This window comes from Lutzomyia longipalpis, chromosome 2 (assembly GCF_024334085.1).
Source record: "Lutzomyia longipalpis isolate SR_M1_2022 chromosome 2, ASM2433408v1".
NCBI classification, from domain to species: Eukaryota; Metazoa; Arthropoda; class Insecta; order Diptera; family Psychodidae; genus Lutzomyia; species Lutzomyia longipalpis.
In genome coordinates this window covers 39875912-39900722 of record NC_074708.1, presented here as the reverse complement: position 1 = coordinate 39900722, position 24811 = coordinate 39875912, and the positions used below count along the sequence as shown (strand labels likewise).

The 24811-nt window shown below is 33.8% G+C and overlaps 5 protein-coding genes across 12 annotated transcripts in view; 3 read left to right on the top strand and 2 right to left on the bottom strand.

The window, feature by feature from the left end:
- The window catches only part of LOC129791411 (uncharacterized), a 95008-nt gene that overhangs the window by 52129 nt on the left and 18068 nt on the right, over positions 1-24811 (bottom strand). For 5 of the 8 annotated variants that reach the window (XM_055829573.1, XM_055829575.1, XM_055829578.1 and 2 more), the window contains exon 3: positions 11012-11153. In XM_055829573.1, coding sequence (XP_055685548.1) covers positions 11012-11015 — 4 coding nt within the window. In that variant the 5' untranslated portion in view covers positions 11016-11153. Of the gene's footprint in view, positions 1-3651; positions 4631-11011; positions 11154-14396; positions 14598-24811 lie in introns of those variants that run through there. The other 3 variants (XM_055829577.1, XM_055829574.1, XM_055829576.1) reach the window with 3 other exon arrangements.
- LOC129791282 (gustatory receptor 8a-like) lies at positions 11274-12032 on the top strand. Its single transcript, XM_055829355.1, has one exon. The coding sequence runs from the start codon at positions 11274-11276 to the stop codon at positions 12030-12032; it is 759 nt and encodes a 252-aa protein (XP_055685330.1).
- LOC129791415 (uncharacterized) lies at positions 14207-15048 on the top strand. Its single transcript, XM_055829584.1, has 4 exons — positions 14207-14267; positions 14424-14500; positions 14591-14749; positions 14872-15048. The coding sequence occupies exons 1-4, from the start codon at positions 14258-14260 to the stop codon at positions 14956-14958; spliced, it is 333 nt and encodes a 110-aa protein (XP_055685559.1). The 5' UTR covers positions 14207-14257; the 3' UTR covers positions 14959-15048.
- Positions 14816-18477, bottom strand: LOC129791413 (kelch-like protein 10). The gene is made up of 3 exons (XM_055829581.1): positions 18325-18477; positions 17504-18262; positions 14816-16047 (listed from the first exon to the last, which is right to left on the bottom strand). The coding sequence occupies exons 1-3, from the start codon at positions 18337-18339 to the stop codon at positions 15049-15051; spliced, it is 1773 nt and encodes a 590-aa protein (XP_055685556.1). The 5' UTR covers positions 18340-18477; the 3' UTR covers positions 14816-15048.
- Positions 20736-24267, top strand: LOC129791281 (putative gustatory receptor 2a). The gene is made up of 4 exons (XM_055829354.1): positions 20736-21481; positions 21607-21856; positions 23966-24055; positions 24121-24267. Exons 1-4 carry the CDS (start codon positions 20736-20738, stop codon positions 24265-24267), a joined length of 1233 nt encoding a protein of 410 aa, XP_055685329.1.

The following is a 24811-nucleotide window of genomic DNA, read 5'->3' as shown; positions in this document are numbered from 1 at the left end:
AACCAAACGAAATTCATTGAACAAATAAACGAGTCATTGGGATATAAAATTGTGTATTTAAGTAGTCAATTTGCACTTGGTGGTGCAAAATAAAGTAGCGAAGGTCACCACTATGTGGTCTGTAGGTCATTGAATTTATATATCGCCACTTTATGCTTCATATTTTGCCAATTGAATTTGATCGCTCTATTGATTGTAACCCCATGTCAAACACTATCAATTTAATGCCTTAAAAATCGAACAAAATTATTGCAATTTATTATTTAAAAAAAAAAACAACACAACCCACATAAGGCACATAATTGGCACTGATTCGGATACATACTTGCAATATGTTCTCTCTCTCTCTAATACCACGAACATGGATGAAAATTTCTAATACTATACCAATTAAAGCGAAATTCATTGTGAAACAACTGGCAACAAAATTGCTAGGTTTTCTATACATACCTACATAATACATAATATAATAAAATTAGCGGTTAGTCCTTTGATCGCCTTTTACAAATTCATGTTTATGCTAAATGCTTTCAATGGAGAGTATTCATTTTATAATTGAAATTTATGGTTTGATATTTTAACGCAATATTGATTGATTAGGATTACAGCTTGATATTTTAACATCAAGTAAACTCATCTCATAAATCTTAATTGAAAATGGTCAGTCGAGTGTTTTCAGGTCATCATTTTCAATTTCTTCGAGTTGTGCGGCGATTACAGGCGTGTATGGAAAATATTAAAGCTTTATGCAATTTTCAAAGAGAAATAATTTTTTTCTTCTATTTTTGAAGGACAAAACTAACTAACTAAAACTAATTTAAAAACTAAATTTGTTTACGACTTGAAAACATTTTCTATGTTATATTCTTATGACTCTTTGAGTAGAAGACCAAATTGGTCTTTGTGGCCAGTTAATAAATATACTCAATGCTGTACTTTTTTGTAAGTAAAACAGAATAGAATTGAAAGAAAACCGAAAATTTAGCTGATTTAGAAAGAAAAATTTCAAATTACATGACATTTAATATGGCCAATTTGGCCAATTCAGTGCTCCATGTATAAATTCAACAATTCCCTCCTTTCATACATGAAAAGAATACATTTTCAGGATATCCTTTTAGCTAAAAAAATAATTCCTTCAATGAAATTTTTAACAGGGAAACTACAAGAAAATTAGATGCTGTTTAATACTAAATTGTGGCCACAGTGGCCAGAACAGTCTTCGTGTAACTTATCAACGAAAAACAGCGAGCTATTGGAGCTATTTGAGCTACATTATTTAAACTACAGCCCTGTGTAAACGAGCGAACATAAATAAAGAAGAGCAAAAGTTGCAGTTTTAAAGGGATTATCACAGAGAGTGTCAGATATTTTTTTTAAAAAATGAGGTTGTTGATAAATGCCGTGTGGTTTTTTTTGGCACCCTATATGGGGGGAAATTATTTTAGAGCTAGATGGGCTCCCGCCTGTACCACAAGGTGAAAAAACTATGTATTAAATCACATTGGATTATCACACATGTGTACAGTTGAGTTTTCAACTAAAACAAAGTGAAAATTTCTCCATTTGCTACATATTTTCATATCAAATGGAAAAGAAATTTCAACCGGTTAAGTTATAAACACCATTTGGTGCAGAAAATTAATGGAATTTGCCATGAGTTATATAACACAAACTTCTTAACTTATTGAGTCTGAGACGAATTGTGATTTCTTCCTCACAGTCACAAGAATGTGCTTTGGAGTTTGAGGAAAAATTGATTGACAATTGGCTGAAAATACAAATTTGCATTTGGAAATTACGTAAACATCTCACTGGATAATTACATTTTGGGATACATTATGTATATTTTGCGTGTAATGCAGAGAGGAGTCCTCGCTAAATGTTTACTTAAGCACGATGGAAAAGTGTAAACAAGAACATCAAGCTAATCACTATATAGTTTAAGTAGCAAAAGTGGAAATTACATTGGAACCTTTTCATGTGAATATTAATGAGTTTTTGAAGGAAATCGCAAAATTTATTGACATAAATTTCACAATTTTGAAGAATGAGGGGAAAAGAAGGAAAGTTTATAAATCCCCTCTTGCGATGTTAACTTCTTCTTTTTTTGCATGATGGATTATTAATCACAAATTTCTGATTCATCCCAGACACCTATAGCGTCTCATCTCTGACTTCCTCACATTAATTTCTCCCTCTGTGATTTTTTTCTATAATATTGCGCAGAGCAAAAAAAAGAGACACAAAAACCATTCAAGCAATTTTCATTTAATGCGATTTTATTTCCTCACATATACAAACATGCATAATACACCAAAAACACAACGAATGAGGGAGAAGAGAGAAACATGACTTCACTAAGAGCGACATATACTATTTTGTTAAGCGAGGGGAAAAAGAAGAATAACATGAAAATAAATCTTATATGTGTTAAAATGTGGGATGCATAATAAAGGACGGAATTGTGCAACTATGTCGATTGCAATGTTTAGAAATTCCCCCTCTAAATCGGTTCTTGCTTCTTTTTTTTTTTTTCAACACACAAGTTTGTCTCTCAACACCCACCCAGATGGTACAGTACCATATTTAAAATAGTGAAACTATATTTGCAACATCATGTTAATTGATTTTTCAAAGTTTAACACTTCATGTTACAGTCGAACCTCGCAGTAGGATACTAAGAAAAAGTTAGATTTCAAAGAAAGGAAATGAAAAAAAATCTTAATTTTTTTACAGAATAACTTGGGACCTAATATTTTAAAATCTTCTTGATTCATAAAACAGTTTTTATTCATAAAGAGATATGTATTAGTTTTGATACCTGAAGAAGGATGTAGCTTATTCTCCGAAATGTCAAAGGAATAATGCTTCAATGAGAATTCAGACACAGCTGTCAAAATCTTACAATAACTTTTAAGTTAAGTGTTTCAAAAGAAAAGAAAATATTTTTAACAGAATCTACCCCTTTAGTTAATTTCTTTCTATATCTTCGACTATCTGGCTCTAATTTAAAAAAAAATGAGAAAGTTATGCTAAGAACTCCGAGAACTTCTTGAGTGGAATTGAAAGCATTGCTAAAACCACTTAAATCTCTAGAATTGGAGGTAGGTCTTAAAGAGTCTTAAGAAGTATTTTCAAGCCGTTATTACACTACTGTTCTAAGCCTTTAAATTTTAACACTTTACATAAAATATCGTCTCTTTTGTCTTCAGGGAAAAGTTAGAAAGTTTTAAACTTTAAAACTTGTAGTATGATAACACCATAAAGTTCTAACTTAAAAACTTTTTATAATCAAACTGTCCAATCTAATACATTTTTTTTTTAATTTCTATAGAATTTTAAAAACATCAAAACCCATATTTAAAGAACAAATTAATTCAAACGCCAAATCCATTGTGAATACAAGCTTGAAGATAAATGTTGGGAGAAATAAAATTCTCTTTCATTTCAAAGAAAATATTTATCCAGTAGATAAATGAAATTATGAATTACAAAACTTCCATTATGTTTTATATAATTCTGTGTAGCATTGCAGAGCATTATACTATTGAATGAGACTTCTCAACACTTTCAGATGATATATCAATATTTTTTTTTTGTGGCAGTGTTAATTCTTCAGCGCCACTTTATCACATTTTGAACACTTACATTTTTTTACTGGTTGTTTAAATCGCTCTTTTGTGGAAAACTTCTCCGGAGTTGACGTAGAAAATTTTTTTGTGTGTGCCCAAAAACTATCAAAAACACAAATTCCAAATTTTCAGATGAACTTCACGTATTCTCAGCATGACCACACTTCATTTACAAAATATTATTTTTAACACATAATCATTGAGAAAATCTCTCAGCATTTCAACAACACCGCCATCCACATTAAAACCTCCATGAATTGCATGACTTTTGTGTTCTTTCTAAATTTAATAGGCTCTTTTTTTCTTTTTCTTAATGTAGTGCACTCTTGTACCACTCTTCACTGTGGATTACCGTCGTTGGAAAATTTATTTCCACATACACTGAGCTCTTTTTTTTTCGGGTAAACTTCTCTTCTTATTCAAACACACTGTGAGAAGGAAAAATATTGCGATGAGTTGTATTTTCTCACTTCATGGATTAAATATTAAATTCACATTTCTCAGGCAGAATATATATTTTTTTTAGCTCATGGAATACACTCTTGAAAGTAAAAGGAGTTTCTTCTTTGCTATACAACCATGAAGCAAAAAAAAAGTGAAGATAAAGAGATGCTTTAGGCAGGAGGGAGGTTGCACGGTGTTTGGGGCGAAAAAAAACCGAAGGGAGCGAAGAGACTCAAAAAAAAAATTGCGGTGATGTTGAGAAAATTGCGCAAATATCACGTTTAATGAATGGAAAAAAATCACAACTATTGCATTTAGTGCGAGTACGGATGTTTTAGGATTAAAAATCGCCCAAAAAAACAACCATCAGGGTTCCGTCTGCGTCTCGGGTGCTATGTACAATGAACTCTGGGACGTTCTTTTTCGGTGCGAAAAAGGTGCTCTTTTGCTCCACCAAATGGGCAAAACACTCCGGAAAAAAAATTTCACGCAAAGTACCCACCAATCTCGTCAATTGGTAGCACAAAACTGAGCGGAGAGTACAAACTGAGGCACTGCAGTACCGCGATTCCATAGCATTTTGTCCAATTCGGCTTATACTCTCCTCATGCTTGACTGGGGGGAATTCTCTGTCTTCTCCTCTACTATAGCATTTAATGCCATTTGTGAGCACAGATCTCTCTTGGAAGAAGAGATGAGCACAAAAACCAGACAAGTATGTAGTATTCTCTCTCTTCCAGAGCACACCATATGAATTGTTTACTATAGAGGTGCAAGTTCAATTTAATATACAATATCTGCGCAAAAGCATTCAAGACGCCACAAAAGTTCCCGAAAAATAATTATTTTTACCCACATACTCTTTACATGCTCTTTGTACCTCTTAACCTCGCGCTAAGAATAAGTTTTCTTCACCCCATATGGCCAACATGCTAATGCCTCCCCTCTGTTGCAGGAAAACTCCTCTAAAAATTAATGAAAACTCATGCATTAAATTCAGTGAGTTAATTATACTAAAAAAAAAGAGTCTTGGAGAACATGCAAAAAGGGACATGTTCGCTCTCCCTCTCTCTCTCTCTCTCCGGAAAAGGCTAGAAACAACTCAGATGGAAAATTTCCCAGTGCGCACGTTCCATGTGAAAATTGGGGAAATTTAATTTACACCACCATAGATGACGATGTAAACAAATATTTTGGACAATTTTTCCCCATAGAAGCATATTTTTTCATTCACTGCAGCTGCTACCCCCAAAATCTCCCCCGGGGGGAATTTTCACACATCATCCATACACAGAAGAAAATTCCTCACGCTTTTCGCGCATTGAAAAGTCTCAAAATATTCTCCGTTTTACAGACAATCTCCTTGCATGTAGACTTACACACATTTTTCAGGACTTTTTACGCAAAATTATTGATTACGTCGCAGACAGTGTAGGATGGTTGTGTAGGAGCTTTTTGGCCTTTCCCCAATGCCGAGACAACTTACAAAGAGACGTGGTATGAAAATGAAAATTGCCATGGGCATGAAAGAGATGGATAGGATTTTCCCTTTTATATATAAAATTCGGTATAGGGGAGAAAATAAATACATATGTATACCTACATAGCACCGCCACAGAGTACATAGAATAGCATAAAAGGACATTGAACAGGCAAAAGAGACTTCTGGCTAAAGGATACACCAGCAGCAGTATATATATAGGAAGAAAAAAAGAGGAAAACCCTCAAAATTTTCACATTGTTGAGATTTCTTTTTTCATCTCTTCTCATTCTCAATTTCTCTGCATACTTTTGCTATAACCCCAAAAATTACCTTCAATTTTTTTTCACGTGCCTCTTTCATGTGTTTTAAAACATTCAACTGTGAGTCTTTTTGCTTTGACCGCAAAATTAATTCACTCTTTAACTTCTTTTCCACACCTTTCTTAACTCCTTCAGTCTCTTTTTCTCTCTCTCTCTCTTTCAGATTTCTTTGAGAATATTTTATGTGTAAAGGGTATTGAAAAATAAAATTAATCAGGGATTAACAGTTTAATATTAGAAACTTCCGCACTTGCTTCCGATAGGTGGGGAAACTTTGTTAGATTTTCTTTGAACTATTAACCTTCATTATCAATGGTTAGTTAAAATCTATACATATAGTTTGAAATTCCATTAAAGATATTTCCAACAACTTTCCCTGAACGTGCGGAAAATTTTGTCATTAATGAGAGCAAATGCTATTTAGGGAATTTATTTATAAAGTTTTATTCCTAAAGGATATAAATTCTAACATCATGCACAATATGAGTACAGTGGGGTTTCGGAATAAACAATTAATTGTCTCGTTAAAGATTTTCTTTATGGCAAAATTTTGGAAGAAAATGTTCTAATTATTTGAAATATGGTTCTTCTATGTTTCAGAATAATTTCTGGTTAGTTCAAGATAATTTGTTGAAGAAATGGAATAAAGTTAGAAAGGAGTTTATTCGTTATTGTATGGCAAAAGCTTTCATTGAAAGGAAAAATTAAGATAAGCATAATCTTGTAGAAGATCGAAAAAGAATCTAAGAATTTGCCAAAAGGGATTTTTTTTATTCGTCCGAGATCATTTAGAAAATAATGGTGAAGGGTTGCTCAAAAATTGCAAACAACCTTTAAAAAACACAATTGTGACGTCATCTATTGAATTTTTGGGCAAAATCTTCGCAATCTTCCCCGCGAAAGTTTTCTTGGCGAAATTTGAATCCATTTCTATACTTCACAAAACTATATACGTGTTTCGATTGTTCTTTGGAATGAACTTATGGATCATACTGGATTGAATAAACTCCTTTCCACCGTAAGAGTTCTACTCCGGGACCTTAGTGTAAATGAAGAGCATGACTTAAATGCCACAAGAAAAAAATTCCAAGAAAATATTCTCTTTTATTACCCAAGAAAAATGAATGACGATTTAAATTCATAAATAGAGAAAATGAGAAAAATAAAATTTCTCTTTAATTTTATTTTAAAGTTGATAATAAAAATAATCTAAATTGAACCAAGCTAGAGTTCCCATGGCAGGCATATAGTCTGTGAGTGAATCTAAAGCCCAAAAGAGTCTATCATAATATCAGTGAGGCAGTAAAAAGTAAATAAACCATCTTCTTATGGTTTTCCATAACAAAATTCTGTCAAGACGTCGAGTGCATGAGAGCTAAAATTCACTAACATTTCATACAAAATCTCATAATATTTAACACACTGTGTGTGCCTTATTTTACATGCAAGTTTATGCTAAATCTCTCCTCTGCAGCAGGCTTCTTTGAACTTCTCCCAAATAATTCTCATAAAATGGGAATCACTGCCAAAAAGTCCAGATAATTACAATTTTAGGTTGAGATGGTATTAAATTGTCTAATATGACACATGATGGAATGAAAACAATTTTGCGAAGAAATCCCCTGACATTGTTTCTTAAGTTGAAATCATCACAAGTGATTCAATTACGATACTTTATGGCCTGAACTTCTGATATAGCTCTGTGCTATATATGTGTACATAGTACATATAATTCTCATTTAATATACATACAAAAAGGAGGAAGAAACTGAGAGAATGAGGCAAGCCTCAAAATTGCAATAGGCGTCTTTTAAATAAAATAGATACACATATATATTTATGTACTAGTTGCCGACTTCTCTATGTACCCCCCTTGCGTACAAAGATTATGTAAATCACAGAGTAGAAATGGCGCTCTTTGTACCATATTCCCTATGTTAGACACTCTGTGACTTTAAACAGCGTCTTTTACGGAGCTTCCAAATCACACGAGAGGCACGTTAGACTGTGAAGGAATTTTTGTGGGAATTTTTTTCTTGGCCCTCCTCTCCTAAATCGCCCATATAATTTCCTGAAATTGCCTTTTTCAGGGGGGCATTGCGAAAAATATCATAATAGTAAAATTTAATAATAGTGAATATATTCCACATATATAAACTCTATATAGGAAGAAAATATTTTTGGCATATTCCTGCCTCTATGTAGGTTCTTATTATATATCTTTCGTTTCCTTTGAGGTGGTGCACAAACTGTGAGAAAATTTCCAATATAGAAAATATCTACAAAGTATTGCAAATTTAAATTTTTTGAAAATTTATTTAGAATAGAAATTTTTCAAATATCCCATTCGGAAGAAATAAATGGAATAAATTAAATTTACTTTCCTACTATTCCATCAATTTAAAACAAAATAATATTGCATCGTGAATTCCATCAATAAATTAATTTTATACTGTAAATAATGTGATGTAATTTTCTAAAAATATTTCAACATTGACTTTGCAATGCCATAGTTCGCCTACGAATTGTGCAAATTTTCCTATTATATTTTATCGTTTAAAGAGCACAATTTTTTGCACCAATAATTTGCACTCTAAAACCACCACATAGCACGCCAATTTCGCGCCTCTTTCACTTAACAAGGTAATAAGTTAAAAGTGAATTAATGTACATTAGAGACTTTGCTAATATATGAGGAAAAACTCATCAATTTGAACACATTAGGAATTTCTTTTGAAGTTATTATAACAAAAAGAAATTATGTGTGGGGCGAGGTATTTTCACCCGCAACACTTTATTACTTTTTTTTTTTACTTTGTGTGCAGACTTTGCGATGAGGGAATTCTGATAAATCCAAGAGGAATGCAAGTAAATAATTTCAGGGTATATATTTTGCATTGTAGGTATTGGAAACTGAGAGAACAAAATTATATTCATTGTATAATTATATTGACATTGAATGGATTTATTTATACATCAGTGGAGCTTTTGTGCAACATATACCGCTCACATATATATTATGGAGTAGAGTACCAACCCTTTTGAAACATCACTAATTATATGGATTTCCCAAGTTCAGTATTTGAAGATGAGAGAGAATTTGTATAGAAATTTTGATTGGATTTAGGGGTTTAGTGTGTAAAATTTTAGTTGAAGACTTTATGCAACAAACTTTGAATTGTTATTGTTGAACTAATAAACGGGGTTATTCAACTAATAAGCAATTCAGAAGTAAAATATGTATACATGATTTATAGGTAGTTTTGCATACATTTGCGCCGTACTGCAATAGAATTAAGAAGATTCTTAAGCACAATGCACATGGGTTAAGTCCCCTAAAATTATTTTAGGACATTGTCAAAGGTTTAAGAAAACTGTGGGATTTTCCTAGAAAAGCAGTAGGAAATTTTCATTGTAAGATGTAGTCAAAAAAGATTTCACAAAAATAAACAAGGGGTGAAAAAAATGACTGACTGAAAATATTCGGATTATTCGCCATAGAATTCAAAATATTCAGCAGACGAACATTTCTTTACTTTTTAGTCCTAAATTGATAGAGTCTGAGGGGCAAAAACCTAAAAAGTACTAAATTCTAGTCGAAAAAGTACAATTCAATTTAACACTTTATAAGCTTTTTACTAATTTTTCCCATTGTATTCAGTATACATTTTCAGCTAGAATTTACTATGTTTTTGGATATTTGGTACTTTTAATTTAATTTAGTACATTTACGGAATGAATTTTTACTATAGCTTCGGGTAGAATTTAGTATTTTTTTTGTTTCGAAAATTCATTCATAAGATGAATATTCCATAATAAAAAATACTAAATTCTTATTGAAAACATACTAAATTCTGGCCAATAATAAGGTAAATTCTAACCGAAAAAGTTCTGAATTCAATTGAAAAAAAGTACTAATTTTAAGCCGAGAAAGTACTAAATTAAAGGCGATTAAGTACCTACTTAGCGCATGCAGCTAAGTTTGAAGATGCGAAAGCTTTATTGGCTCCTCGGGCCAAAATCTGTACTGTCGACCGACAACAAATTGCTTCTTTATAATGCCTTACTTAAGCCAGTCTGGATATACGGATGTCAGCTGTGGGGGGCTGCTTCACCTTCAAGCATCGCCATCATTGAGAGGTTTCAGAGCAAAATCCTGCGGAGCATTCTGGGAGCTCCATGGTTCGTGCCAAATGACATTATCCGAGGGGATCTGGGGGTCCCAACCGTAATGGAGGAAATCTCTAGGCACTGTCAACTGTACAAGAACAGGCTGGATTGCCACCGCAATGTCCTGGCTCGATCACTTTTGAACCACAAGCCTATCAACAGATTGAAGAGGAGTCGTATGCTTCCTCTATAATTACCCAAAATGAAATTTCTCTGAATTTTAGATTTATCTTTAGAGATAGGTCATTGGACCTTCCCTCACTCGTGCCACTTTGTTAAAGTTCTTTCAAAAATTTCGCTTATTGTGACTCTATTGTAATGTTACAGATTGTGAATAAACGTGCTCAAAAAAAAAAAAAAAAAAAAAAAAAGTACCTACTCATTTTTAGCCTAAAAGTACTAAAAAAAAGTAAATTCTGATCAAGAAAGTACTAAATTCTAGCTGTAAATGAGAACATTCACATCTTCGGGAATATTGTGATTATTCGCTAATCTTTGGATTATTCGCCGAAACAGTCAAAATGTTAGGCAGATAAACATCCCTTAAAAATAGAATAACACCAACTAATAAATAAAATACCTCTGCAGGAGCATTGTTATCTTCAATTAAATTCAAAAGGATTCAAAATGAACAAAAAAGTGTGGAAAAAAGAGTCAGAAAGTTTGTGAATTCAATTAAGAAGAGGATATTTTATCCTTTGTGCATTGAATTTCAATCTGAAACGCCTGCAAAAGCGCACACACACACCTCATAAGCTTTTGCAGAAGAATAATGTGTTTTTCACACACGATGAATTTTTGCAAATACCCAGCAGTATACATTTTAGTTAGTTGAAACCTTTTTTTTTCAGCCATTGAGGGAAAAAAAAGTCGAAACACCCTTTTCCATATATCTTCCAACATACATACAAAGTCAATAGTCTCAATTAACTAATTGAAAACATATAGATTGAACTCACCCATGCATTAGTAACTTTGAGCGTTTTTGGTTCACTTCTTTCGCATTTATCGAAGGCAACTGATATGGCACATTTAAAGTTAGGCAGAAAGTTGTTCTTGTGTTTTCAACTGTGTGGGTTGAGCATCATAAATCTCTCCATCCTGAATAAAGATAGAAAAGACAAAAAATGTTTCAATATAAAGAACCGCCTCATTCACATCTTGCATATTGTGGTGCTAAGTGTTAACTTTGCAATTGTTCAACTGTATCCGAATGCAGTAATGTCCGCATTTGATTCATTGGGGAAATTCAACGATTGGATAAAGTACTACGCTGCAGTGGTTACATCTTTCACTATCCTACTCGAATCTTACATCCACGCTGATCAATTAATTTGTATTTTCAATCAAACATCCGAATTAGATGGGATTTTTGCAGCCATTAGGGTGGACCTTAGTCAAAGGGACACAGACACGTGTAGGGTGTACATGAGGAAATTTATCTTTCTTACATTGATGTTGATCGTCCTGGAGCTGTGGCCAATGTCCTTCTTCCTCACAAACACCCCAATGCTCAACTACTGGCTCCTAACAACCCCCCTCCTTGTGCAGAGTCGCTTTCGACAGCTGCAGCATATTCTGTACATTGATTTGTGCCACCATTACGCCAGGGTATTAGCATGCAATGCGAAGCAACTTGCCATTTTTCTCAACTCCCTCGAAACCACAACAACCTGCAGTGGGATATCCCTTGAGAAATATCCCTTCGCATTTGTCCACCACCGTTTCCGGATGCTACAAAAATCCCATCATATCATATGGAAAATATCAAATTGCATCAATCAGTACTTCGGGTGGTCCCAAGTGGCCAATTATTCATTCCATTTTCTCCAAATACTCGCCGATTGCTACTGGCTCTACTGGCGCATCTACAATAAATCCTACGGCATTGGTTTATGTGGTATGCCCCCCATAATGAGCAAAATTCATCAATTACTCCTCATGCTTTGTAACGTGCCTTTCATCTTCTTCATTTTTTGACCCTAATTTCTTACATCTCATTTCTGAGTTGCCAAACTTTCTGTGTCTCAGAGTTGAAAATTTATCTATTTTGATTCAATTTCGTATTAATATAAAAAATAGTTTGTGAAAGTTTGCTAAAAGTTTTATGTTTTGTGACAAAGTTTTGTTTAATTTGTTGAAATCTGTGGTCATTTCCCGGAAAGGCATTGGAAAATATATATATTTTTCCACTAACACTTGGAGGACACGATTTTCTAACCTCAAACTTTGAGCTTAATTTTCTATTATAAAGAAAACGTTTTTCCAGGTTTTATTTTGACGAACTTGTAGTATTTGCAGTCGCCTAGACATAGGTGAAGAATTTATCAACATAAGTTGCATAGATTTTAATCTGTGGCGATTTAAAAAACTCAAATTGGCAGCAATTACCAATTTTGTCCTCCAGTGTTACTAATCTAGAAATTGTTGATTTTTTTCTTTAATTCAATTTTAAAAATAACAATCATTCAAAAACATTTGGTTACAGCACGAGGACCTAACCAATATAATGAGGGAATGTAACCAACCAATATAAAACTTCTTGACCTCTATTCACATCAATACGATAGCAAGGAGATCTGAAAATTTGGAATGATATCCAGATTTTTGTGTAAAATCATACGATTTCATTATTGCAAGAGAGCTGAAAATAAAGGAAAATGTACTGGTAAGCTGACCAAGCTTACGGGAGCTGTGTTTCTTTCAGTGTACCAATTTTGTGAGAGCAAACTACAACGCGAATTAATTTAAATACGCTCAAAGTCGGGAAAAGTTGAAAAGTCATACCCTAAGAAATCTTTAGAAGGCCATATCTCGAGAACGGATCCATAGATTTTCATAATTTTTTTTTTGTTTGAAAGGTCTTGAAGTCAGCTATAACATATCGAAAAATGAAAAAAAATTATGTCGCCACTTTCGAAAAATTCGAGTTCGAAATTTTCGAAAACTTTGTTTTTGACTTTAGCGCCTCTTGCGGTCATTTCTCGAAGTTGCAATGTTCTAGACGTTTGTAGGGTTTCTCGAAACCTTTCATTTGCGCTTGAGTTGATCAAGATCGGACTTGTAGAACCCGAGATATGACATGCCAACTTTGGAAGGCTATATCTCGAGAACGGATCCATAGATTTTCTTCATTTTTGGCATGGAGCTAGATAATATAGTCAGCTACAATATATCAAAAAATGAAAAAAATTTATGTCGCCGTTTTCGAGATATTCATCGAAAACTCATCGAAAATTTTGTTTTTGATTTTTGGCCCCCTAGCGGCCACTTTTGAAACTTCTGATGTTCTAGAGAGTTGTAGGGTTTGTTGAGAGCTTTCATTTGAACCCGGGTTGATCAAAATCGGTCAAGCCGTTTTCGAGTTATGGTCGATTTTCGATGAAAAATTGTAGCGGCCATATTGACTAAACGGCTTGACCGATTTTCGAAAATGAGGTATCGTTGGAAAGGTCTTGATGGCCCCTACAACATATAAAAATTTCAGATTTTTAGCTATTACAGGTGCTGAGATATAGCGAAAACAAAATTTTGAGGTTATTCAAAATGGCGGACGGGGGGGTGGGGGGTAAAATTTGACATCATAATCGGACGTCTTCCAGTCGATATTTAAACTTTGCCGTTTACCGCAAGTCTCTATCTATTACCGTTCTCTTGCAATTTAACGTTGTACTACGGACGGCCGGACGGACGGCCTGACGGACGGCCGGACGGACGGCCGGCCGGAAAAATTTTTTTTTGGCGCATACGTTTTTTGGAATGTGGGGACCCTAATTCGTGCTCATCCCAAGTTTGAGCCCGATCTGACGACTTTCGATTTTGCTCGGTACACAAAAGCTGTGTCTGAAAGAAACACAGCTAAAATTTGAAAGATAAACTATCTAAATAATAAAAAAAAAGAAGTTTTCCTTTAACAACATCAAATTTAAGAAAACAAAAATAGTGTTGAATTTTGTATCATTTACACAAAGAAAAGGTATTCCGATTACCCTTCAACGGTTTTCTCAATTGGCAGCACTATTGTGGGTATTTTTTTTTGGATTACATTGAGTGGTTTAAATGTTAAAATAAAATCCTTAAACGTCGGTTAAAAAATTTCCAAAAAGTAACAAACTTTTACAAACCTTTTACAAACGAATTTTTCAATAGTACATTAAATAGATCATCTTGTCGGCTGTTTAATCACAAATTAATCATCTCTTGCAATGAAAATTGGTAAATTGAATTTAAAAAAAAACCCTAATCTCTCATCTATCGCCTCCATCTCTGTGCAGGTGCATTGTTTTCATCGTTTTCATCTTATTGCCACTAAAATATTGAGATTAACAAAGTGCTACAAAATACCTATTTTTCCTCCTCTTTACCGTGCAGAAACAATCGGAAATTTACTTCACAGTTTCACCATCTTACTGTTATGCTTCTATTCTTCAGACTCATGCCTCGGAACTGTAATAACCCAACACGAAAACTCTTTAACATCTTCCAGGTGCATCACAAGTTTTGCAATCTTTTTTTCTTCTTCTTCTTCTTTTTAACAGGTACACAGTATCTCAATTTGGCTACATCGTGTCAAATTCACCATCTACAATGGGAAAATATCTGAAACACTCCTCAATTTCTCACTGCAAATAATCCAAGAGCCAGTGCTATTTCAAACCATGGAACTCTTTACAATTGACTTCAAACCACTTCGTTCGGTAAATATTTGCAAGTTGGTGCAAAATAGTGAAATTGATTTTTGTGGAAAATTTTATTCTAAAGCTCTTTTTTTTCTCTTTGTTATTTATTTATCGTATTTTTTGTGCTTTTTCTCATTTAGATGATTAGTGCAATTACCACGTACATGGTGTTGTTTGTTCAATTTCTACCCCGTCTGGTGACTTCTTCGTACTTAACTATGGATTGACCGAGAGTCTGTGTGCGAGAGATTTTCAGCAGAAGTTGTTCTTTCTTTGTGTGTGAATTTAATTAATAAATTCTAGAGAATTTTGCATCATTATTGGACAGATAAATTTTCAGTTTCACTATCAGTGGCATGGATGGATGTTTGGTGACGTTCCTCAATCAATTCAGCCCGCCATGGATAGAGATAATCTTGAATGTTACGTGTATTCCTAATTACATTGGCAGACAGTGCCGAACGGACAATATTCATACTCGTGACCATCATCCATTCATCCGTCTCGTGCACATAGCATTCCACATCGGAAATGGTGAATGTACCATTGTAGCCAGCCATAACGAAAATCATATCATCGATGACTTCAATGGCAAAATTGCTTCGTGGACATAGCATTTCGGCAATTGGACTCCACGTGTCTGTCGTCGGATTGAATTGCTCACAGTGTTTCAAGCGTACCAACCCATTGAAGCCGCCTATTGCGTAAATTCTCCCATGGTGTGCAATACACTTGAGACCCGAACGCCTGTGTATCATTTGCGGTATAAGGGACCACGCATTTAGCTCAGCATCGTACACCTCTGCCGTATTCATGCATTCATGCCCATTGAATCCACCGAGAATGTAGATTCTACCATCCATCACGGTTGCACATGCATCGGAACGCTGAGAATTCATTTGAGCAACGAATGTCCATAGATTCGTCTTGAGATCGTACATTTCGCATGTTCTATGCCTCACGCTCCCATCGAATCCACCCATGGCATAAATGTTGCCATTGAGTAGGGCAACACTCACGTAGCACCGACGAACATTCATGGGTGCCATGGGGTGCCATGTCCTCGTAACCGTGTCAAATATGCGACAATTGTTGAAGTATTCACTCCCATTGAAGCCACCAATGCAGTAGATTTTCTCCCCAATGGCAATACTCCCGTGATAGGCACGTGGGCCAAATGGATCCTCACACCCGATGAGAATCCATCGATCCGCGCGTGTGTCATACGTCTCAATTTCCATCTTTGCCGAACCCTCACTCCACCCACCCAATGTCACAATCACCTCATGGGGTAATCTCGGAAGAGCCAATTTGTACTGTTCAAAAAAAAAGGAATCAAATCCAATGCGAGGATGATAATTATATAGGAGATTGGGGTTGAATTAGATAGTCCCATAAATAAATTTTAGGTATATTCTAAAATTTTCTAAAGCTTGTGCAATTTTATCTATCTGCACAATCTATCTATATTATGTTTTATGTTCTCAATATCCATTTAATCGATAAATTATGTGTATACGTGGGGCAAAATTAATCACAAAGAGTGGAGCACAAATTAATGGAATAAATTGTTAATGAAATCGAGCAGAAAAAAACTGCAATTTAATGTTAATTTAATGTATTTTGAATGATGCTACAATGCTACTTGAGCAAGCATGACATTTTTTTTGGCTACTCAACAACATAATGAATTATATAGGTAGGTAATTAAAAGATGACAAATATTTTAAAATTATTGCCAAATGGTTTAGTCTTGGTGGAAGAATGAGGGTCAGAACACTTTAAAAAATCATGTAGGAAGTTCTTTTTTTCTTTAAAGCAACATTTAAAAATTCAAATAAAAAATTTTAAATGTTATAACAACGTCAAATCTTAGAAATGTAAAATGTATAATAAGTAGGTCAAATTTTAAAAATATCAAATTAAAAAAAAGAAATGTCGAAGAAATAAAAAAAGTAAAAAAAAAAGAAACGTCAATGACGTCAAGTTTAAGAAATGTCAGACAAAGAAAAGAAACTTCAAATGTTAAATTGCCACAACTGATTCTCAAAAGCTTCTAAACCGATTCCAATAAACCTCTAAAGTGGTTTAGTAATTTCAATCTCCAAAATCTTCGCCTTATTATTCGTTCTTTTTAATCGATTTTAGCGTTATATAAATAAAAAAAAAGTTTTTCTTTTTTTTCTTTTTAAAAAAATTTCTGGCTAAGCGTCTGTTAGTTTGGGTTCATTTAAACTCAATTATTTCCCGCATTTTTTTTTTAAATAAAATTATAAGTTAGTGTAAAGATTAAACTACTAAATTCAAGAGAAAAATTAACCAAGATATAGGGGTAGAATCTTATAAGAATCTTTTCTTTTCTTTTTGTTGTTCAGGAAAATGAAAAGAAAAATCTCTGAAGAGACCTGGAAAACAAATTTTCCTTCAAAAATTCGATTAAAGATGGAAATAAAATGACAAAATTCTATAATAGAAGATTTATATCAGAATCTACCCCAAAATTTGAATTAATGTAAACCGACCAATACAGCCTCAGGCTCCCCTATTGCAGACAAGGGTTGGATCGTGAAATTGCTTTCTAATTTTCTGTGATTTCTGTTCGATTTCACAAATTAACTACAGCAAATAGTTTTAGAGTAATTAGGGATAGTTTTCTTCTCGAAATTTTCGTAAAAACGTTACGATTTTTTTAAACTACTCCTAGAAAGAATTAATTATCCACAAGAATCTCAATCTAATCTATTAAAGAAATTAATTCATTGGTAGTTTTACCTCAAAAATTTCTTGAGACAGTTCAGATTTAAGGTGAAATTTTTTGACTAAATCAATGAGACTTTTAGCCTTGGTGCACTCTAACACGTAAGGATGCCGCTCAATGGAAGTCTGGAAATCTTCCGCGTTCATGAGACACATTCGAACAAGTTGCACAAGTTGATAAATGAGCTTTTTCCTCTCATCCGGTGAGTTATTGATCCAATTGAGACACGCATTCCACACTGATAGTTCATCTTTAACATTCAGCAAGTCGCTTGAGATAATTTGGTTGAAATGCTCATAGTCTAGCTTGGTGAAGTCCTCACAGACATTCATAACTTTGAGGAAATTTACAAGAATAAATTTCCTTGCCGCCTCCATAACGTCCCGATGGAAACGTGCTTCCGCAAAAAGGAAGATTTTTACACAATTTTTTGGATTGAGGGTATTTTTGAGAAAATCCCGACACTGCTCTGTTAACCCATCAATGAGGAAGTAGTCAGCCACCGTGAGTAGTTCAAAAATTTCGTCATACTCAAATTCAAGCATTTCCGTGTAGATAAATTGTAGAATTTTTTCCATAATTTCCCTCCTTATGCCAGGTATGAAAAACTCATTACTCCCCTTCCCATTGTGCTTCAATGGATTTGTAAAGAGTGAAAGAAAATAGTTGCTTTTTAAACAGAGGATTACACGATGAACTGGTAGCAATGTACCATCACTCAGACGCAGTGATGCATCATTGAAAATATTTTCATTACGAAATTTTGAAAATTCCTGCAACAAGAATTAACCTTATTATAAAGCTCTCTCGCGCATACCTTCCCGAATAATTTTACCACAATTTGTGACATTTTTTTTTTACTTGAATTTTACAATTTAAATTTTCAGATGCTTTTAAACCTAAATATATAAACTGAATTTAACAAAAAAATCAATAAGTGAAACATTGGAAAGACTCCACCTACTGACAATTCAATGAGAATTTACATGTTGGGATTTTTCTCTCTATTTTTGTTTACGCAAAATCATTGACTTTTTTTTAAATAATGATTTAATTGGACAAGGGAATTAATTAAAAATTAAAATGCTCTATTTATTAAAATGTTCTATAATATTGCTATAAATTGTATAACGAATATTGCAAATAATAAATATTAATTCAAATAATAAATTAATGAATAATATAGAAAAAAAAATAGTTTTTGGAAATAATTTTGTACATTGATATTCTACTGATTTCGACTACACAGAAAAAAATATGAAATTAAACTGCGAGAATTACAAAGTTGGGAGAATTCTTTGTATTTTTTTCTTATTCACTGTCCAAAGCTCTCGGCTGCAATGGTACCCTTCATCAAGCTTTATGTCCTTAAGCTTAATTTTACAAATTCAAAATCCATCTGTTTGCGAAATTTACATATTTTATGCGATAAAATTATACTTTTTTTACGGAGCAAACACGTACACTTCCTTCTAAATCCGATGTCATTTTTGCCGCCATATCATTCATCTTTCCCCACATTCTATATTTTCACCATTCGAATTCACCACTTCGAGTGCGCGCCAAATTCAAATATTATTTTATTTCATAAGTTTTCCGAACACCATCTAAATTTTAAATGTGAAAATTTCCATCACATTACAAGTTAATAATCTCTTAAACATTTTCAATAATTTAAACACGTCGTATTTTCCGCAATTTGTATGTTGTTTCTTCCAAAAATACACCTAAACAATCAGTTGATAAGGGTTGACAGTGTAGCTATTGATTTCTATCTTCAATTTCAATGACAAATTTATTTTTAAACTACTATACCACCCACCTCTTTGTAAAATTCTGTCAAAGAATGTAAAGTTACCTTTCACCCTATATAGGTGTAGCTTTTTGCTTTCAACGAGCTTGTACTGATTAGCAATAAATCACAAAGAAATTCCCTTTTAGTTTCTCTCATATACGCACAGTTGAACTGTGATAAAAATTTCATGTATTTAATATTAAAAAGAAATCAGTGTACAAGAGCAGGTGTTGCGGAAAAAAATAAATCCCTGATTTATTGATTTATGAATAGAGCATGAATATTTTATTTTTGAAATCAGGTCAATGGTTGATATATTTGGCATTTTTGAAGATCTCGCTTTTCCCCTCTCTCGCACACGCTATTGTTGAACTGAACTGAAACTGAACAGAGAAGCGAAAAAAGCACCACAGGGAGATTTTTTTTCTACTATGATGACGTCTTTGATTGGTGCTTTAACACCTTTGCCACGGTGTGGGAGGATGAATTATTAAATTCGTTGAAAGGGTTGAGCGTCCACGGGAGAAAGAATAATGTTAAAAAGTTACTCACAGAGGAAAATAACAAACTGCAAATTCTGGGAAATTGTTGTTTAAAAATGCTGAGAATTCTTTTTCTCAAAAGAATTTAAATTATTTTTTGACATTTTTGTCAATTGTCGAAAAGACTCTTCGGGAGTTTCTTTTAACCCTTCATCAGGAATGGACGTTTGAGGAAATTTCAAAGAGAGTTTCCAGGCTTAAGGAAAATGTTTTCTTTTAAAAGTTCTGAGAATAGTATCTCAAAGAATCTGCCAAAATGTTATTTTCTAATAAAATGATGACAGTTTCGGGAGTTCCTTCACCTTTCCTCAGGTACGTTCAGGAAAAGAAAATTCCAAGAAGACTTTCCAGATCTCAGGAAATTTTTTTTCAAGACATCGAGAATTCTATTTCTCAAAGAAGCTTTCTGTATATTTTTGTCTTCTAATGAAATGACGACAGTTTCGTGAGTCTTTCACCTTTCCTCAGGTACAGAAAATTCCCAAAAATGTTTTCTAAGCCTCTTTACAAATTTTCAACCCATTCGCATGAAAATATAAAAATAAACTGAATGCGTTGTAGCTTTCTAATAAAAATCCTTGAGAAGAAATCAAATATTTCCCTGTGAATGAATAACTAACTAAAACAATAATTCATGTAGTGGAACAAAACGAATATCCGATTGGGTAGATGATTTTTGGTTAAATAAATTATTTTTCTCGTATCAAATGTGTCAAGAGTAATCACATAATTATCTGATCAGAATCAGGTACGCATTTTATAGGTATTTCTTCACCCACACTGTGCCTAACATACAGGATACCTACCTATATATTCCACATACAAAATACAACCATTCTCGTGGTCAACCATTCAGTTGAAAGTTGCGCTGGGAAGTGAGAGAGTGTGGTGTGTGTGTGTGATGAAAATATGGAATCACAGACAATTTTCCAAGGTATCCTCCATATTTTCCAATTTCTAGGATTGTGCCCAGTATCTCTGGAGACATCAAAAGACAACCCGAAGAAAATAGCAAATACCCTCCTTGGCGTTTGGTCCATTGTGAATTTTGCACTTGTCCTCGCACTCACAACAGTGGTCTTCATCAACTATGACAGTGTTTTTTCACCCGACAGTGATGTGGGTCAATTTAATGATCTTGTAAAATTCGTCACTGTGATTCTCACCCATGGCACCGCTCTTGGCGAAGCAATTCTAACACGAGCCACCCTCCTATCGGCTTGGACACGTCTCACCACCGTGGATAATCTCTTCCATCAAATTGGCATACCTGTTACGCAGCATCGAATGAAATTCTTCCGGGATTTCTCAGCAAAATTCCTCATCTACACCACCCTCACGCTAACAATTGAACTCACGATACTTGCAACAATTCACTTTGATGCAAATTGGACACGTAATGTTGCAATAACCTTCATATCACTCCTCGTGAGTCGTATGAGGCATCTTCATTTGACAATGTTTGTCGACTTGATACGCTCACGCCTCCACATTGTGCGAAAGGAGCTGAAGCAAATGGTTGTAATTACAAAGAATAATCACTTTGTACTCAAAGATGAACTCGCAACAAAGCGCATTGAGACGCGTCTGGTGCAGATGAAAAAGATCTACAGTGTTCTATGGGAATGTCATGGGGATGTTAACTCGAGCTTTGGGTAAACCACACACATAGAATATTTTAAATTACATATAAATCCACCCATGAATGAAAAACTTTCCTAACAATTCATCTCTCTCTAGTAGATTTATATATATTTTATTTCAACATAAAACCACACAGGTGGAGTGAATTGGCAGCTCTCATGCAAAACTTCATCCAATTAACATGTGACCTGTACTGGATATATTCCGTTCTCAATCGCAATGAACTTCGTTCAATCCCACAATTGGTTGCAAGTCTCATACCAACCTTTACGGCTATCATCATAATGCTCCACTCTTGCGAGAAATGTCTCAATGATGTACGACACATTGGCTTCTGGCTACATAACATTGAGAAGGACATTCACAACATATCAATGGATACATTGGTAATTGAGCGGCAACACAACCCATTCCCCTCCACCTCCACATTATATTCCCAATAGTGGACACACAATTAATCTTGCACGTGTAATTTAGACTTTTGTATTAATTCTCAAGCTTACTGCTCAATGCAATATTCAAATTAAACAATCAATTGAAAATCAATACAGATTTACTTTGCATAATCAAGCATAAAAAAACCATAAAAGCCATATCATTAGGCTATATGTAACTAATCAGTTAATGAATGTGCGTAATATTGTTCACCCCGCATATATACTACGTTAGAATGAGGATAAATTATCTCCTAAAAGCTATTTGTTTGCTAGTTGTTGGAATATCTAACCAAAGGTATAATTTTACCTAACCTACCTGTACAAAATGCATGTATGTTAAGTGGTGCATGCAAACAAATCTCCGTGAATCTATCACATTTCGATTTCTGTTTGATTTTAGTTGGTTTAATTTAGCACATATTAAGTTCTAATTGAGTTTACGGTGATGGTTATACCGGTTATACACACACTCTTTCAACTTCATTGATGTGAGTTCAAATCTCATGTATGATTTAGCACGTTTGACTTTTTTCCTGCTCTAAATGAATACATTTAATACCTTTAACCCTTTCACGTCTGCGTGAAACATAAAAATACTGAAGGTTTTTTCATCACGATATTTATAAAGGAATGAATCATCCGAATATTGCCGTATAATCTGAAGATTCGTGATTAATCTGAATATTATTCAAGATCAAAATAATGATAGAAAACTTTTTTTCAGAATGAATTTAGTATTTATTATTTAGTATTCTATGTCCACTCCAAAATGCATTTTTTATAGAGTTTAGTACTTTTGAGGCTTGATTTTAGTACATCTTGGATTTAAATTTAGTAGGATTCAAGGTGAATTAAATTTAGTACTTTCATGCTCTTGTCCATAATCTGAGCCTGTATATGCCTATTAAAGATTTTTTTTTCGATTTGAGTTTAGTACACTTTGTAGTTTAGTACCCTTTAGGCTTGAATTAAGACTTTTTATGACAAATAAAATAGCTCTTTTAGACTTGAATTTAGTAGTACTTTGCAAGTTCTGTCTTTAATTTGAGCCTCTTTATGGTTATAAACCGAATATTTTTTTAAGCTGGAATTTAGTACAGTTTGGATATATTTTAGTACTCTTGGGACATAATTTTAGTACATTTTGGACTTAAATTTAGTACTTTCCAGGCCCTTGTCCTTAATTGGAGCTTCCTTATGCCAGGGATTTTTTTCGTCTTGAATTTAGTACACGTTGGATTTTAGTACTTTCTGAGCTTAAATTTAGTTTTATTTAGATTTGAATGTCGTTAATTTGAGCCTCTATATGATTATAAACCGAATTACCTCTTTAAAATTGATTTTAATACAGTTTGAATAGCGTTTAGTACTCTTTTAGGATTGAATTTAGTACATATTGGGCTTAAATTTAGCACTTTCATGACTTTTTGTGCTTAATCTAAGCCTCTTTCAGGGATGTTTCTCTGCAAAATATTTCGATATTTCCCTACAGGATATAACTGGGAAAAGTCAGCAGAGATTTGTCGAAAAATACAAATATTGACGTCATTATTGCCATTTTTGTCTCTTTCAATGCATGAAACATAAAATTTCCTTGTAAAAATCATCGACGAAATATCAAGCTTCTCAGCAAATCTCATTCAAATATGGAAAATTCTCCTAAGCGATTTTGTTCCTTCGAATAACAAATTTTCCTACACAAAATTGACTAAACTCCTTTGAAAATTAAACTGTGTATGCAAGGACAATGCAATGAAAAAGTCAAAATCAGCTTTTTCCTTCGTTACCAAACCAAAACACATTACAACACCCAATCTCACAAAAGTTTTAAACGTGTCACCCCTAAACGGAAAATACTCTATTGTTGCACAAAATTCAGAACATATATTTTCTTGTCGCTTTTGGAAATTTGCCATGAGATGTTTAAAATTGCACGAAGATGCACACACCATGAGTTTGGATAAATTACATTTCAGCAAATCAATATAACTTTACGAAAAGTGTGGAAACTTGTGCTGGAGTAAGAAAAAAAGAAGTAACATCAACTTTTCATTGCAGATTGAGAATTTTTCACTGCAAATCCTCCATGAACCATTTTTATTCACCGTAAGTGGATTCTTCAATATGGATTTTCGTCTCCTTAAATCGGTAAGTTCTTTACCAATCTATGTAAACGAGCTTTCAAATAATTCTTTGTTTTTTTTCTTTTACAGATGGTTGCCGCTATTACAACGTACATGGTTATTTTCATTCAATTCATGCCAAAAGTCGATGAATCTAATTCAGCTAATGAAACAATAACGACAACTACTCAATATCCTTTCACCCTGGCGATTCCAACACGACCAAGCTCATCCTAAAGATTAATATTGGGCAATTAAGACAGGAAAAATTGATGTCATAAATTCATAGGGAAGTAATATGTTTTCTTCACCGGGGGCTTCGTTACAATATTTCTTTCTCCCCGTCAAGACAAACCTATATAGCTGAGCTCTCCTTAAATCTCCTCAGTCAACATGAGGAACTCAGTTTAAGTGGTAACCTCCCCCTTTTTTTATCCTATGACTTTTCCCCCGAAATTTTGTGCTCTCCACCCCCTCTTTCGGCATCCTGAACTCCCCCTTTCTCTTTTATCCAGTGAAAATAGACGCAATGATATTGGATTATTAATATGGTGCCACGTAAATCTCCTTATACGCGCAGTGTCTTGTCATCACCTCCACCTCCTTTTCCTCAACATAAGAATTCGGCTCCTTTACGTGTGACATTGTTGGATTTTTTTTAGTGATTCCGCTCAATATGCTGCACCAGCATCAAGTCATTTTATCATTGTCGTTACAAATTCAATTGTCAAATAGAAAGAAAGATCCATAAAATGTGTGGAAATTTATATCTTTCGTCAGT